Source organism: Myxine glutinosa, chromosome 9, assembly GCF_964187855.1.
Source record: "Myxine glutinosa chromosome 9, kmMyxGlut1.1, whole genome shotgun sequence".
Taxonomy (NCBI): Eukaryota; Metazoa; Chordata; class Myxini; order Myxiniformes; family Myxinidae; genus Myxine; species Myxine glutinosa.
The window spans coordinates 93,769,660-93,785,820 of NC_136269.1; the positions used below are offsets into that span (position 1 = coordinate 93,769,660).

General features: G+C 46.2%; 1 protein-coding gene across 14 annotated transcripts in view; it reads left to right on the forward strand.

Moving 5' to 3' along the window:
• Window positions 1-6,696: 6,696 nt before the first annotated feature.
• LOC137435222 (72 kDa type IV collagenase) overlaps window positions 6,697-16,161 on the forward strand; it is an 80,059-nt gene continuing 70,594 nt past the window's right edge. For 10 of the 14 annotated variants that reach the window (XR_013624560.1, XR_013624555.1, XR_013624559.1 and 7 more), the window contains exons 1-4: window positions 7,136-7,594; window positions 9,808-10,019; window positions 10,862-11,013; window positions 11,167-11,292. Coding sequence is in view for 9 of the 14 variants with exons in the window: in XM_078784537.1 (XP_078640663.1) it covers window positions 7,448-7,594; window positions 9,808-10,019; window positions 10,862-11,013; window positions 11,167-11,292 (637 nt within the window). In the remaining 5 variants the exon portion in view is untranslated. Of the gene's footprint in view, window positions 7,595-9,807; window positions 10,020-10,861; window positions 11,014-11,166; window positions 11,293-16,161 lie in introns of all 14 variants that reach the window. The other 4 variants (XM_068128810.2, XM_068128816.2, XM_068128814.2 and 1 more) reach the window with 4 other exon arrangements.

Consider the following 16,161-nt stretch of genomic DNA (forward strand, 5'->3'; position numbering starts at 1 on the left):
GCTGGCACGCATATACACAGATGCCCGAGAACAATTGACCGCATATGATCACCCACGAGTCGTGGTGGGGACCTCGCAACTCGCGCGACCGGAGAGGGCTACCGCCGAGGATACGGAGGGGGACCCGACCACTACGGCCGAGTCTCTGGAAGCTCCTGAAGCGGATTCCGCTTCCGGCCTCACTGCTGCCGCCGCCGCCCGGCCACGGCCTGACCGGTATGCAAAATGTTATTTTTGTGGGAATCGGCAACACCCTCGCTCTGAATGCCTGGCCCGGGAGGCGACATGCCACCTGTGCTCCACCAAGGGCCATTTTGCAAAGGTCTGCAGGAAGGCTGCTCGGGGCACGCGTCCCCGCGCGACCTTGAATGGGCTTATCGCGGAGCCAACGGATCGAGCGCTGGACGGGGCGCCTCACTCGGCTTTGAAGAGCCGCTCTCCTTCTCGCGGGCCTCTGGCTACACGCCCGACCTTGGTGAGATACACCGGGCCGCCGAAACAAATGGCGCGAACGCGACCGGCCACAGCGCGACCGACCTTGACTGGCGTTCGAACGCCTACTTCAAACAAGCGACATGCTCTTGCTTTGGAAACTCCTCTCGAAGTGCGGCAAACGCAGCACGTGACTCGAGCCCCATCTGACGGCAGCTTTTACGAATTACATGCACCCACTTTGGCATATGAATCTGCAGACGGCAGAGATCTTTCTCACGTGACGCGAGCGCCATCTGGCGGCGGCTCTTACGAATTACATGCACCCACTTTGGCATATGGATCTGCAGACGGCAGAGATCTTTCTCACGTGGCTCGAGCGCCATCTGGCGGCTGCTCTTACGACCAACACACACCCACTCTGGCAAATGAAACTGCTGATGAGCCAACTGACTTCAATGCTCCTGCTGAGGCCCAACCTGCCGACGCTGCCCGAAGGATTGCAGCCGGCGTGGGATCCACCCGCGAGGCGGGATCTTCTCGCCCGGCTGGTACTACACCTGCCGGGTCTGCCGGCCTTGCGCAGGCCATCATTCCGCTCGCGGTCGCGGGCGTTTTTGCGCAAGCTTTGATTGACACGTGGTCCACGGATAGTTTTATCGATCAGCGACTCGTGCATCAACATGGGTGGCCGGTTCTCGGGACAACCCGCCGGATCTTCATGGCCTCTCAGGGACTTCGGTTGAGCACAAAAGGGGCGTGTCGATTGAAACTTGTGATAAAGGGACGCACATTCCCGGACGTGTATCTCATGGTCTTACCGGCCTTATGCGCTGACGTTCTGTTAGGACTTGATTTCCTTAAGCGGCATGGACGTTTGGAAATAGACTTCGGAGGGCCGGACACGCTCGCTGTGTGCGCCCTCGCTCAAATGGACATGGAGCCACTCTCACTGTTCCCCAACCTGACCACTGATTGTACCCCTGTAGCCGTCAAATCGCGGCGCTACTCTCGCGCGGACGCGCAATTCATTGCGGAAGAAACGGCCCTGCTCTTAAAGGACGGTATCATAGAACACAGTAGGTCACCGTGGCGGGCGCAAGTCTTAGTGGTGCGGAGTGAGGCCCACCGCCGGCGTATGGTAATCGACTATTCGCAGACGATTAATCGTTTTACACAGCTGGATGCCTACCCCTTACCGGGGATGGACGCCCTGGTACGCCAGGTGGCCCTGTATTCCGTTTATAGCACTCTCGATCTGCGTAGTGCGTATCATCAAGTCCCCATCTCTAGGGCTGATCGCGTCTTTACAGCCTTTGAAACGGGTCAGCGGTTGTACCAGTTCACGAGACTTCCCTTTGGGGTAACGAACGGCGTCGCTTGTTTTCAGAGAGCTATGGATGACCTCGTTGCGAAGGAGAATTTGACCGATGTCTTTGTCTATCTGGACAATCTCACGGTTTGTGGGTATGACCAGGAGCATCACGACGCTAATCTGAAACGCTTCCTCGAGGTCGCGCGGAAATATCGCCTAACCATGAATGCGGCTAAGTGTCAATACTCTCTACGCACGGTAGACCTTTTGGGGTACACCGTGACCCATGGCTCCGTCTCTCCGGATAAGGAGCGTCTGCGCCCTTTGCTCGATATGGCTCCGCCTAGCGATCGGGCTTCGCTGAAACGCGCTCTAGGGCTTTTCGCCCACTACTCAAAGTGGGTGCAAAATGTCTCCACGAAGCTCCGCCCCCTCGTGGCCTGCGACACTTTCCCCATGGGCCCGGCCGCCCTGGCGGCCTTCGAGGGCCTTAAAGTCGACGTCGCTGGCGCCGCTGTCGCGACGATTGACGAAAGTGCCTCCTTCGTTTTGGAGAGTGATGCCTCGGATCATGCGATAGCGGCGACTCTCTCCCAAGGAGGCCGCCCTGTGGCTTTCTTCTCACGGACTCTCACCTCCGCCGAGCGGAGGCATTCGTCTGTCGAAAAGGAAGCGTATGCGATCGTCGAATCAATTCGGCGATGGCGGCCGTATCTGCTTGGGCGGAGTTTCCAAATCGTCACGGACCAACAGAGTGTTGCGTTTATGTACGACACCTTACATGCTCAGCGCATTAAGAATGAGAAAATCACCCGTTGGCGTATCGAACTCGCCGACTTCTGCTACACCATCAAATACCGCCCGGGGAAGGATAACCTGGTCGCTGACGCCTTATCGAGGCCGGCCACTTGCGCGGGGGTTGTAACTTTGGAGGGGCTGCGCACTTTGCACGGCACTATGTGTCATCCCGGGGTAACGCGCTTCGCGCATTTTGTGCGCGAGGGCAATCTGCCGTACTCGATTGAGGACATCCGCCGCATCTGCCGTGATTGCGCGATCTGTGCGGAACTCAAACCGCGTTTTTATAACCCCCCTATGGGGACACTCGTTAGGGCTACTAGACCGTGGGAGCGCTTGGCGATGGACTTCAAAGGGCCGCTGCCAATGTCGAGCAACTCTCGCTATCTGCTCACTATCGTCGATGAGTATTCCCGATTCCCCTTTGCTTACACGTGCGGGGATATGTCGGCTGCCACGGTTATTCGGTGCCTGCAGAATTTGTTTTCTATTTTCGGGTATCCGGCCTACGTGCATACCGATCGGGGTGCGGTGTTCCTGTCCCAGGAGGTGAGGGGCTACTTGCTCCAGCATAATGTCGCTTCGAGCTACACCACCCCGTACCGGCCCCAAGCGAATGGACAGATCGAACGCTTTAATGGGATTATATGGCGGGCCGTCATGGTAAGCCTTCGGACCCTCGGCCGAGGCCTCGATAAATGGGCGTGGTCACTACCTGCCGCTCTAAACTCGATCCGGGCTCTCCTATGTACTGCCACCAACCAGACTCCTCACGAACGACTGTTCCACCACCCTAGAAGCTCCGGCAGTATCCAATCTTTACCCAGCTGGCTCGCTGAACCGGGGCCCGCCTATCTCAAACGAGCGGTTCGCGCTAGCAAGTACGACCCCCTTGTTGACAAGGTGCAAGTCCTCCAGGTTAATCCCGAGCATGCTCGCGTGTTAACGGCGGATGGCCGCGAGTCTACTGTCTCCGTACGCCATCTCGCCCCATGTGGGGACGACGACAGGGATATCGACGAACCCGTCTACGAGTCTATGGACTCTATCGAAGCTTCCCCTATGGAACTACCACTGTTACTCCCGTCGTCCCCCACTCCCGTGCCCGAAGGCGCAGGGGCGCCCCCTCCGACTCCCACCTCCGGCGGCTATTCCGACGCGGGGGACTCCGGGCTTGGGGATGCCGTGCCCGGTAGATTCCGAACACGAACTGGCAGGGAGGTTCGCCGCCCCGACCGCTACGGGTGGACCGACTGACGTGGATTGACGTGACCCATTCGTTTATTGCTGATGCTTGCTTGCAACCTGCCGAGCGGCAGTATAGTTCTAACGGTGGGGAGAATGTAGTGAAATTATACCAAGGTGAACCCAGGAGTGTGCTCGCTACGAAAGGGGCGTCTATAAGACCCGGGACAACCGGGGCGCGCGGACACTCCAGCGGAACTCACTGTGACATAGTCCTGTAGTTTGAATGGTATGTACGCCCCTAAATGCTGCGCTGACTGTCCTCTCTATTGGACCATTGCCTTATTGAATCGACCATTGCTCATGAAATACTCTGCTTTTAATGCCTGTTGCATGAATGTATTTTTACAGGATGTACTTCAGATCTAAATGATATTAAACCTACCCAGAGGTCAAGTCGTGTCTGAGCTTGATTTTCACGACAGGCATGACTGCTCAGACAGCTGCAAGTACTCGGCCATGAAGAGAAGCTGTGAGAAGCAGTTTCAAGGGACCAAAATCAAAGTTGTGTCATCAGGAAGACTTTAGAGTGGAGAGTAAACAAGTTTGTTACAGACTTGGTCTGCTTCGCTCCATACCCCACCTCGCAGCGTTTTCGCATTGGGGTGATACACAAGTCACCATGCCGGAGAAACCTTCGAACTGGAAGAAATGCCACAGTTCTTTCAACAGAGCGGAATTAAAACGCCGTGGAAAAGGCACGATGTTTATTACTTGGTTGTATTAGTGAAGACATCTTGTTTACTTAAGACACTGAATTGTCTCATTTCAAATGCGTTATTATAGAAAGTATACAATTGTACAAAACATATCCTTTTATGGCTTTTTGTTTCAGAATAAAGTTGCTAAATGGAGTTGCGGGCATACTTCACTTCAAATTTAGTTAAGATGGGAGAAGTCATCACTTTAGACAGAACATCAGCCTTCTCCAGATCTTTAACATCTTTAGATGACTGTGCGATGGAACAGCTTGCTTAACATCGATTCCAAAATATGACATACCCTATAAAGCACCACCCAGCCTACAGAGTCCCAATAAGACGATTTGTAGATAACCTGGAATCAAATGCACACAAGATAACCAGAAAGTAACAGGGCAGGGCACATTCAACAATGCCAAGCCTCAACAGGGCATACTATTTACAGTAGATCTGTCTGACACTTGCACAGCTTCACCCAGGTGTGTGGACTACAGTAAATCTGACTGAGAAACAGTAATGTGAGAATCATTTATAATTAGGTGGTCAAAGTAATGTAGGTGGTCGAGTATCACAAAAACCTTTGCCACCCAACTTTAACGCAAGCACTGCCCATTTGCTCCTGTGAAGTTACCCATTTCTCTGATACCGATTGCCTTCCTGTTAGTTTGCCCCAAATCTAGAGCAACTCAATCTTTCCCTATACCCTCAAAATTTGCTTTTCTGAAATCTAGTAGCCTTACTCTACCATCTCAAACTCTAATTCTCAACAGAATCCTTGCACACGTTATGTTATCCATGCACAAATCTCCCATAATGAATACTCTTCCCTTAAGTCTTTCTGAATTCTTCATGAACCCTTTTACCTGGCTCTTCTATCACACCTCAAGCCCTTCAAAATCATCCGACGATTACCTTACAATTCTTACCACCTCTAATTTATATTCATACAGAATCCACGGTATAAGTAGCTTAGAGTTTTGGCTTTGAATGAAACGACACGATTAATCTTTTGAATGTCCATAAAATTAATTTAATTGATTAATTAACTTAAAACTTTTCCCGTCACTGGGGCCAGGTACTCTTCCTAGTAATAAATAAGGTAATTCTCTGGATTTACATATGTATGTGTGTGTACATCTGAAAATCACGGAAACTAGAACAATGCGACTCTATCACCAATATGCCTCCGCGTCGCCCCTGCCCATGACAATGGGTAGACGCCCTCGTTCACTGTCCTAAAAAATAAACAAGTTTGATTTAAATCCCTTCAGCTGTTCTCAACTATCACATTTTTACCAGACAGGACAGGTTTCACATTGATCAGTGAATAGGTTTCAGTGAAGGGTTTTTTTTAATATTGGCTTTCAAGCTAATATGACTGCAAAACCATGTGATACATGACATCAAAAATGTACACTCTGCATATGTATGGGTAGGGGATCACGTTTGTGAAGTTTCGTGTTGATCGATAAGGTTTTTTTCATATCCAAGATGGCTGCCAAAGCACGTGACCTACGATGTCATCATTTTCAAAGTATATGCAGCAATGGTGTTAGATTCAATTTGTAAGGTTTGGCATCAATACGGTAAACAGTTTCTGAGATATAATTTTTAATATTTCCCTTGAATCCAATATGGCTGCCACACCACGTGACCGATGACGTTTCGGTGATCGACTTTTAATCGTCATTCCTAGTCAATGCCCCCATAAAGTTTTGAGTCGATCGTTTTGGTGGTTTGGGAGATTTTCAAAATGGTTTTAGATTAAATCCAATATGTCTGCCAAACCATGTGACCTGTGATGTCAAACATTTAATATTTAAATACAAATGGGTCATAGATCATGTGCATGCAATTTAAGATTTTTAGGGCAAGGCATTAGATTCAAACATTTTTGGCTGGTATACCACTTCACCTATGATATCATCATTATCATGCTTATGTTCCCCATTGGGGGTACTTAACAATGTGCCAAGTTTCAAATTTTTCCATTCAGCGGTTTCCGAGAAATAATTTCTTTTTTGCGTCCAGGAAAAGTAGAAAGAAAGGTGAAATTGTAATTGTCGTTGATTGTTGTGTGTGTAATAAATGAGTTTTTGCTATAAATCTATTCGTCGCCCAAATATCTGTCATCGTTATGATTGGTCCTCCGATAGAGTCCCCCAATTCCCCCACACGAGGTTTTACGGGGGGCACCGCATCCACATACCCAGCTGGCTAGCAGAGGGGCCTGACCACAGTAAACACCCGAAAAAGTCCGCAGAGTAAACAATGGCAGAGCTTTTATTTGTTGGTTTTAACCATCTTGAAACAATAGAATTATTGACAGCCGGTTTTAAAGTTTGCCACACTTGTTTAGAAATAAAATATATATAACATCCAAGCTAAATCCACAAACATCTGTAGAGCTCATGCAGCTGCGATTTTGATATTTGGCCGATTATTTGTCCGATTCCGATTTTGGAATTGGAAAATTTATTGGATTTCTTGGAAAATTTCTTGGAATTGGATTTTGGAAAATTTCGAATATTTTCTATTCATTTTTTTTTTTTTTTTGTTGTTGACAGAACATCCTTCCGTTTCGATTCGTCGGCTCGATCAGTGAGTGAGAGGTGTTAGGTCGTGCAGAGTTTGCGATATCGCTGGGATTTAAAAAAGCGGGTGGTGGAGAAGCACAGGGAGACCGGACCCTCCGTCGCACCAGGAGCTGGTTCGTGGCACAGACAACCAACCGCGTGGTTCTCTCGAACGGTTGAGACGTCGCGACGACCACTCGAGCTATCAGCATCACGGTCTGAGACTAACGGTGGGCTATCAACACAGTGTACGGTCGGCCCAGGTAGCAGAGCGCCACCGCATGAACAGCGAGAGGATTACCATAAGTATCTGGAGCGAGGCGCGACGTGCACCGCAACCGCCGGCTGTGCGCAAGTAAGTGCCGTAATCACCGATCGCAATGACCCCGCAAATCGACCCCAAAGGACCTGCCACGATGCTGCTGCTGCTTCCGCTTGTGCTTCGGACAACCATGGGCGGCCCAATACCCCGAATTCGCTTTGTGGGAGAAACCGATGTGAGACTGACCCCGCTGCAGAGGGCCGTGGTGAGTGGTGTGTGTGTGTGTGTGTGTTTGTGGGTGTATGTGTGTGATGTGTGTGTATGTGCGTGTGATGTGTGTGTGTGTGTGTGTGTTTGTGTGTATGTGGGTGTATGTGTGTGATGTGTGTGTATGTGCGTGTGATGTGTGTGTATGTGGGTGTATGTGTGTGTGGTGTGTTTGTGTGTTTCTGTGTGTGTTTGTGTGTGTTTGTGTGGGTGTGTGTCTGTTGTGAGATCAGATCGTCGTCTGGTCTCGGGTTTGGCAAAGCTAATTTCCTTGGAGTGATAACAAGTATTTTTCACATATATTTCAACCCTTTACCTTTCTCTTTGCATTATTATTCTTTGAACTGCAGTTATGCTTTTACACATTTTGAGCAATGTTTGGTGAGTTTGTTGTAGAAAATTTATATTTTAGTTTCTTGGCAGCGCCTTGGTCGTCCGTTGCCAGTTCCTTCCTCGTGGAGGCTGAAACAGATTTGGATTTGAACTCGCAACCTTTGGAACGGGAAATGGCTCCTTTGGGATCCGTAACTATACGAGTTATAGCAACGACTGAGCCTTTGCTTTTTTTCCTATACACACATAGTACACACATAGTACACACATAGTACACACATAATACACACATACACACACACAAACACACACAAACACAAGCACACTCACAAACACACACAACACCGGAAGACCAGCCAACAAAGATATATCAAAAGACACCAGAAGACCAGCCAACACAGATACACCAAAAGACACCGGAAGACCAGCCAACACAGATACACCAAAAGACACCGGAAGACCAGCCAACATAGATACACCAAAAGACCCTGGAAGACCAGCCAACACAGACACACCAAAAGACACCGGAAGACCAGCCATCATAGATACACCAAAAGACACCGGAAGACCAGCCAACATAGATACACCAAAAGACCCTGGAAGACCAGCCAACACAGACACACCAAAAGACACCGGAAGACCAGCCATCATAGATACACCAAAAGACACCGGAAGACCAGCCAACATAGATACACCAAAAGACACTGGAAGACCAGCCAACCTAGATACACCGGAAGACCAGCCAACATAGATACACCAAAAGACAATGGAAGACCAGCCAACATAGATACACCAAAAGACACTGGAATACCAGCCAACATAGATACACCAAAATACACTGGAAGACCAGCCAACATAGACACACCAAAAGACACTGGAAGACCAGCCAACATCGATACACCAAAATACACTGGAAGACCAGCCAACATAGATACACCAAAATACACTGGAAGACCAGCCAACATAGATACACCAAAATACACTGGAAGACCAGCCAACATAGATACACCAAAATACACTGGAAGACCAGCCAACATAGATACACCAAAAGACACTGGAAGACCAGCCAACACCGATACACCAAAAGACACTGGAAGACCAGCCAACATCGATACACCAAAATACACTGGAAGACCAGCCAACATAGATACACCAAAATACACTGGAACACCAGCCAACATAGATACACCAAAAGACACTGGAAGACCAGCCAACATCGATACACCAAAAGACACTGGAAGACCAGCCAACATAGATACACCAAAAGACACTGGAAGACCAGCCAACATCGATACACCAAAATACACTGGAAGACCAGCCAACATAGACACACCAAAAGACACTGGAAGACCAGCCAACATAGATACACCAAAAGACACTGGAAGACCAGCCAACATCGATACATCAAAATACACTGGAAGACCAGCCAACATAGATACACCAAAATACACTGGAAGACCAGCCAACATAGACACACCAAAAGACACTGGAAGACCAGCCAACATCGATACACCAAAATACACCCGAAAACCAACCAACATAGATACACCACAACATACTAGAAAACCAGCCAACATAGACACACCAAAAGACACTGGAAGACCAGCCAACATCGATACACCAAAAGACACTGGAAGACCAGCCAACATCGATACATCAAAATACACCCGAAAACCAACCAACATAGATACACCACAACATACTAGAAAACCAGCCAACATAGATACACCAAATTACACCCGAAAACCAACCAACATAGATACACCACAACATAGTAGAAAACCAGCCAACATAGATGTATATTAGTTATGCCAATCACAGGTATTGAATTTCACGTTTTTTAATGCTGTGCCTAAATCCATATTCACCTGCCCACAGAGATACCTGAACAGATTTGGCTATTATGGGCGAGACGTGGCTACACGCTTTCCCAAGGCATTGTCAGCACTACAGGACTTCTTCGGACTGTCCAAGAGTGGGAAACTAGACCATTCCACAATGGCAGCACTGGAGCGCCCCCGCTGCGGCCTGCCGGACCTCGGAGACACAGCTCGCTGGGAGAGATGGCAGCACACGCACCTCACTTACAGGTGATCAAAACAAAATTGTCATTGCACAGCATGTTTTCTGTCTCTTTGCATATTTTTCGTTGTACACAAATAGCGAGGCTGGTTGGATTGCAAATGACAGAGTAAATGGGGGACGATGGGGGTTGTGCATTCCTTTGATAAAACGTGCAGCCCAGCACTTGCAAAAAAATCTTGCAAATAAAAAGAAAGAAAGAAAAAAAAGTGTAGAATATTTCTAAAAACAATAGATGCTATTTAGCCCCTGGTGGACATAGTCAGACATAGGGGCTTATGGATTGGGACTCGTCTGTCCATCCTTCTGTCTTGTGTTTTTGTCTCCACAAACATATCTCGGAGTTGTATTGACCGATTTTGTTCATACTTGGCACAAAGACAATACATGACTGTGTACATATGCACATAATTGTGTTTTGCGAAGCGATCAAAGATGGCCGACTGGCGGCCATTTTAGTTGTAAAAAAACCCGATGTTGAACACGTTCTCAGCCATTTCTCAGACATGCAGTTACCGATCTTGCTCAAACTTGGCACACAGATAATGAATGATGGCTTACGTAAGCACGTCATTTTTTTTTTTCGAAATCAGATCCAAGATGGCCGACTGGTGGCAATTTTGTTACTTAAACATGTCCCCAAGCAGTTATTCAACATACATGTACCGATTTTATTCAAACTTGGCACAAGCACAGCACACGATGGCATACACGTGCTCCTCCCTTTATTTTGCGATCTGATCAAAGATGGCGGACTGGCAGCCTTTAACTCCGTACAGCAAAATTTACTAAAACCACGGGGGCTATGACATTTTATGTCTTTTTCTCCCTGTTTTTTTGTGTGGTTCAGGGTAGAGGATTACGTGAGAGATCTTGAAGCAGATGTGGTCGATGAGATTTTGTCTCAGGCTGCTGCGATCTGGATGTCCATTGTTCCTATGCAAATCAAGTCCCTTGCACAGGGTCAACCAGACGTTATCATCAGATTTACGGAGAGCCATGGTGAGAGTCCCCGCTATAAAATGACATCATCTATTATTATGAGTAAGGCTTCATATGATCACGAAGATGACAAATCTATTGCGTTAATGAGACAACAAGGACTTTCTGGATAATGTGACTAATGAAAGCACCCCAAATGTATATCGCCTGCAGGTTTTGAAAGTGCAGAGTCTAATGAAGTGGTGGACATCCTCTCTTTGGTTTTACGAGATGCTGAAGGAGAGAACCTGGAGATCCTTTTCAATGAAAGACAGTTTTGGAGCTTTGGGGAAGGAAGAGGTTTGTAATAAAACGTTAAAAAAAAATAAAAAAAATAAAGTGTTTGCATATATTATACCTTGATGTCATATCTACATCATAATTAATATCTACATATTGACTTAATGAAGAAGTCGGTAGACTTCTTATGTATGGGGTGGCCCGGACACTCCATTGGCTCAATACAACATAAGTCCTCAAGAAAATCTACGAGGATAAAATTAGAAACCTACAAACTAGCTACCAGTCATCTGCAGAGAATTTCCCAAAATTCAAAAATCCCCAAATAACTGAAAATTGGTTTAAGATACGAACTGGTTTAAACACGAATCTACTGCATTTTATAGTGGGAAGGTGCAAACTGATCGAACTTTTAATAGCTTGAAAGGATTCCACGAAGAATACGTAAAATTGCATTCCTTCGCAAATGAATAGGAAGGGAACAGTGGGGTGGGCAGGACTAGAACTGGCAGTCAACCTGATGGGGGCAGGGCCAACAGACACATATGCCCGAAGGCCAATCAGACCTATATAGGTGTAGTTAATGGTGGAATACTATCAGGGTTGTGTGTCTATAAAGTACATGCTATGCAATCGAGTACTGCTAAGAATGAGAGTATGTCTGTCCATAAAGTACATAATAATACACATGCATGAACGATCGAGGATGCCTCTTCGTGACGGTTGTACCTCCTCCTCCCCCCCACCACCCCCCCCCCCCGCCTCACCAATGGAAGGTGGGGGGCAAATGTGTCCCCACGATTCCCTGCTGCCCAGATTCATCAGGGAAGCGCGGTCATGATCATAGCGCCAATCGGTCCTCATGAACCGACCCATTCCTCTTCCTTTCCCCTGCACCACACCATCAACCACAACATCCCAGAATTGCTGGGTTGCTCCTGGGAGATCAATTGGCTGTCTCCATGCCGCTGACCTGTTCATGCAGGGCAGGCACAGGGCCAATTGACAGCACCAATATATTTATTTTACGTAATCTACTATATAAGAGAGATGTCTGTCTGCGTGTCTGTCTGTGGGTCTGTCTGTCTGTCTGTCTGTGTGTGTCGCCATTTTTCTCAGAGTTGGCTGAACGGATCTTCATCAAACTTTCAGAGGTTCATCAGTGAGTGCCTGGGAGTGTTTTAGGCAACAAAAAAAACCCTGAAAAAAGTTCGTTTTTTTGGATTTAAAAAAAAATCGCTCGATAGTGCCTAAGCCTTTTTAAAATTAATGACAGTTATATACAAGTACACATTCGCATAAATAAATACAAAACAATGACCAGACATTTGAACACAAATAAATCAAACAATTCTGGAAGTGTACAAAGTTGGTAGTAAGGCTTCTTCTTCTTCCTGATCGGCATCACATTTAACTCAGAAGGGAGGAGGCAGACATTCACTCGCATATATTCAACGAAAAGGTGATGAACGCCCTTCCACTCCCTTCCTCACCCCTCCCTCTCCTGCCTCCTTCCTCTTCACCATAACCTTCACCTCCCATGATGTACCGAAGTTTGTTCACGGCACTAAGAAAATCGAAGTCTGGGGAGGTCTACGGGGGTCAAAGTAGGTCCAGGTTTGACCCCCCGCCCCCCACCCCTTCCACCCCCCACCCCCCCCCCCCCTAAAATAGATATTTGCTTTCTTCTCTGAAACTACACACGCGATTTCGATGAAACTTCACCACAACCTTCATCACCTGTTGATGTACCAATGTTTGTTCAAGGCATTAGAAAAATTGGGGTCTGAGGAGGTATATGTGGGTGGGGGAGGGAGGGTTGCCTCCAAAATAGGTATTTTTGTGTTTGTTTGTTTAAAGCCTTATTATCTTGCCAAAACGAAGTTTTTGCAAGATGTATTAGTCAGCTTGTATGTTTGTTTGTTTTTTTGTTTGTGGTTAATCATTTTTTTTCACGTTTAGATCACTCTGTAGACCACAGTTATTATTGGAAACTCCTGTAACTTCGCATATCAGAGTCCTATAGAGATACCCTTCAGCACACAAAATTTTGAAGGTCAAGGTCAAAGGTCAAGGTCACTTTGTGGTCAATCATGGAGGTCGACGAAACACTAATTTTTTGAGTAACTTTGATCGGATCGTCTCCAAACTTCATGGGAATCTAGTATATGGTCCGGCGCTCAGCTGATTAGTTTTTGGTGGCGATCGGCCTTGACCTTCATGGTTAGCGCTGGAGGTCGAAAATTATTGACCCCAAGGTCAAATTTTGAAATCGTAGGTACCATATCGAGTAATACCTCATATGAATGCCCTTGATGAGTGCTTCCCAGATCTGTAAACAGTTTGACGCTATGACGTCATTTGATGACGTCATGACGAAAAAACGGAATTTTCACATTTTGGCAAGATACGGTTCACCCTGTGGGTGACATATGTTCATTATTATGTTAGTATGATACTACATGCTGCCCTGTCTTCTAGCAAGCATTGAAATTGGTTTAAAATACCTTTAGTCAGTGCAGTACACTGTTTATTCTACCAGGTGAGCACCCATGGGTATTGCCCCTGTGTTTTTGTTCTTGATGAGCATATTGTGATCAGCACCATATTCTGCCAGTGGAATTATATTGCATGAAGAGAATCAGTTGATTTGGGTTGCAAGCAATCAGTGGAGCAGATTAATTTTTATAGAAATGGCATGGAGGGTGGAGTTTGGAGCTTGGGGTAGGGGAAGGCAGATGGGATAAATAAATGAAAGTGTGGAGTTGGGAACTGGGAACGGGGAAAGAGAGGAAACGTGGAGGTTGGAACTCAATCAAAGTATGTTATGGGAACTAAGAAATGGGAACATGTCAAATTATATTATGATAGCAAACGAGAAATTGGAATTTCTAAATTTTAAAAAATAGAATAACAAAAATATACAAGCAAAAAAATACCAATAATTTATACTCGAGCCAAACACATTTTGCTAGGTCACATGACGATGCTTTATAGAAACATTTTAAAAAGCAAGTGTCAATCGAAGGTCATTTATAACCAACAAATACTCCCACTCGGAAACAATCCTGTTGAAGAAATGACATTTGAGCTGGAGATAAGGAAAGAATTTCCGAAATTTTGTTATTTCCCCATCCTCGTTTCACAACTCCCACAGTTTCATAACCTTTGTTCCTTCCCAGTGAAATCCCACTTGGATAATAAAGTAGTTACCATACCGCTCTTGACCCCTGTACGCCGTGTAGTTCATACCAATCTACATTCTCATAGCTGTTAAAATTCTCAGCAAACATGCCCAGTCAAAACATTGTTCCAACTCATCCAATGTTCTCTGTTTCTCTCATTCTCTGCCAGTCTTCCAGGGCGGTACGTCTCGTATTTCTCTTTTCTAACATGTCGTTTCAAACACATCTGCACATTACAAACTACGCATTTTCTCTCTCCGGTGCCCAATCAGCCTTGTGTGTCATGGTGGTTGCAAGATGGCTGGCGTTGAAGGCTCAGTCATTGCCCTTGAGCTGTGTGCTCGATGCTTAGTTCCAGTTCATTGCTTTTCCGAGAGCTATATCTCAAATGAATGCTTCATTCTCGAGCACATCGATGAGACTTTCAGGTGCTGTCACACTTGTTTGCTTTTTTTTTCCTTCTTTTTGTCAGCTTAAGTTATCATGAGTAATGTATTTTGCCAAAAAATTGCCACTTCTTGACAATTCTCCCCAGCTAAGTTAATATTCCTCATCTGGGTCAGGTCGGAGCAATCGACTCGACGTTAAATCCTATTACGATCATGGAAACTCCTGCAGTGTACACTGCAAAGCTACACGTGCTCAAATATTCTGTTCTCAATGCATACTCGAGCTGGCCATGCACTTTAATTAGAGTCAGGTGTGCTCTTTGTTATTCACCTCACCCAGACAGTCAAAGCAAGGAAATTGAGTAGGCCTTGAATTTGAATCCTACTTAATTTATCGGTGGAAAACTGATGTCACTCATATTGTTAGACCTCATATTAGTTGTAATCTCCTCAGCGTTATCTAAAAGTTGAACGAGGCCCTTCCACAGCCCACATTATCCATCTTTACTTTTTACACTGTGCTCGTGAAGCAAAAAGCAGGGTTAGGCGATCGGTTGTGTACGTGCTTGCGTGTCTGCATTTTTAAAATTCATTTTCTCTGCAACCATTGGCCCGATTAACACAAAATTTTACCATAGGAGTGCCGATGCGTGTATAACTTTTTATTCATAATTATGACATCATAGGTCATATTTTATGGATGCCATATTGGAAAAACTTCTTACCTCAATATCTCTGAAACCGCTGCATTGAAAAAATTGAAACATGGCTCATTGTCAAGTACTCCTCATGCAGAATAAGATATGCTAATGATGATGCCATCCATGCCTTCGTTATGACGTCATAATTCGACAAGTATAACACTTCAGCTGATCAGTATGATTTTTTTTTCTCTGCAACTGTTGCTCTGATGGACACAAAATTTTCACCATAGGAGTGTCTCTTCCAGTAGAATATTTTAATGATAATTATGACGCCATAGGTCACGTGGTGCATGCACAATCTTGGAAAGACCGAAAAACGTTTAGCCTGTACGGACGGACAGACTTATGAACGTATGGATGGATGGACGGACAATCCGAAAACATAATGCATCCAACCACCTTTGGGGCGCAGGCATAAAAAGCTATCTGAACAGAGAACAAAAGGTGAGTGAAAACCATCTTCCGGTTAATCATCCCGTGATTTGTAATTTCCAGTTGACTTTGGCATCTGTATGATACCGTGGCATTCCAGCCAACTTTTCCTCTTCAAATATTTGGCCTGACTGTTATCAATGGGTGAGTTAAATTTCAATGCAGGTCACAGTGACAATAAATATTGGTCCATCTGCAATCATTGGTGCTACTTTTTTG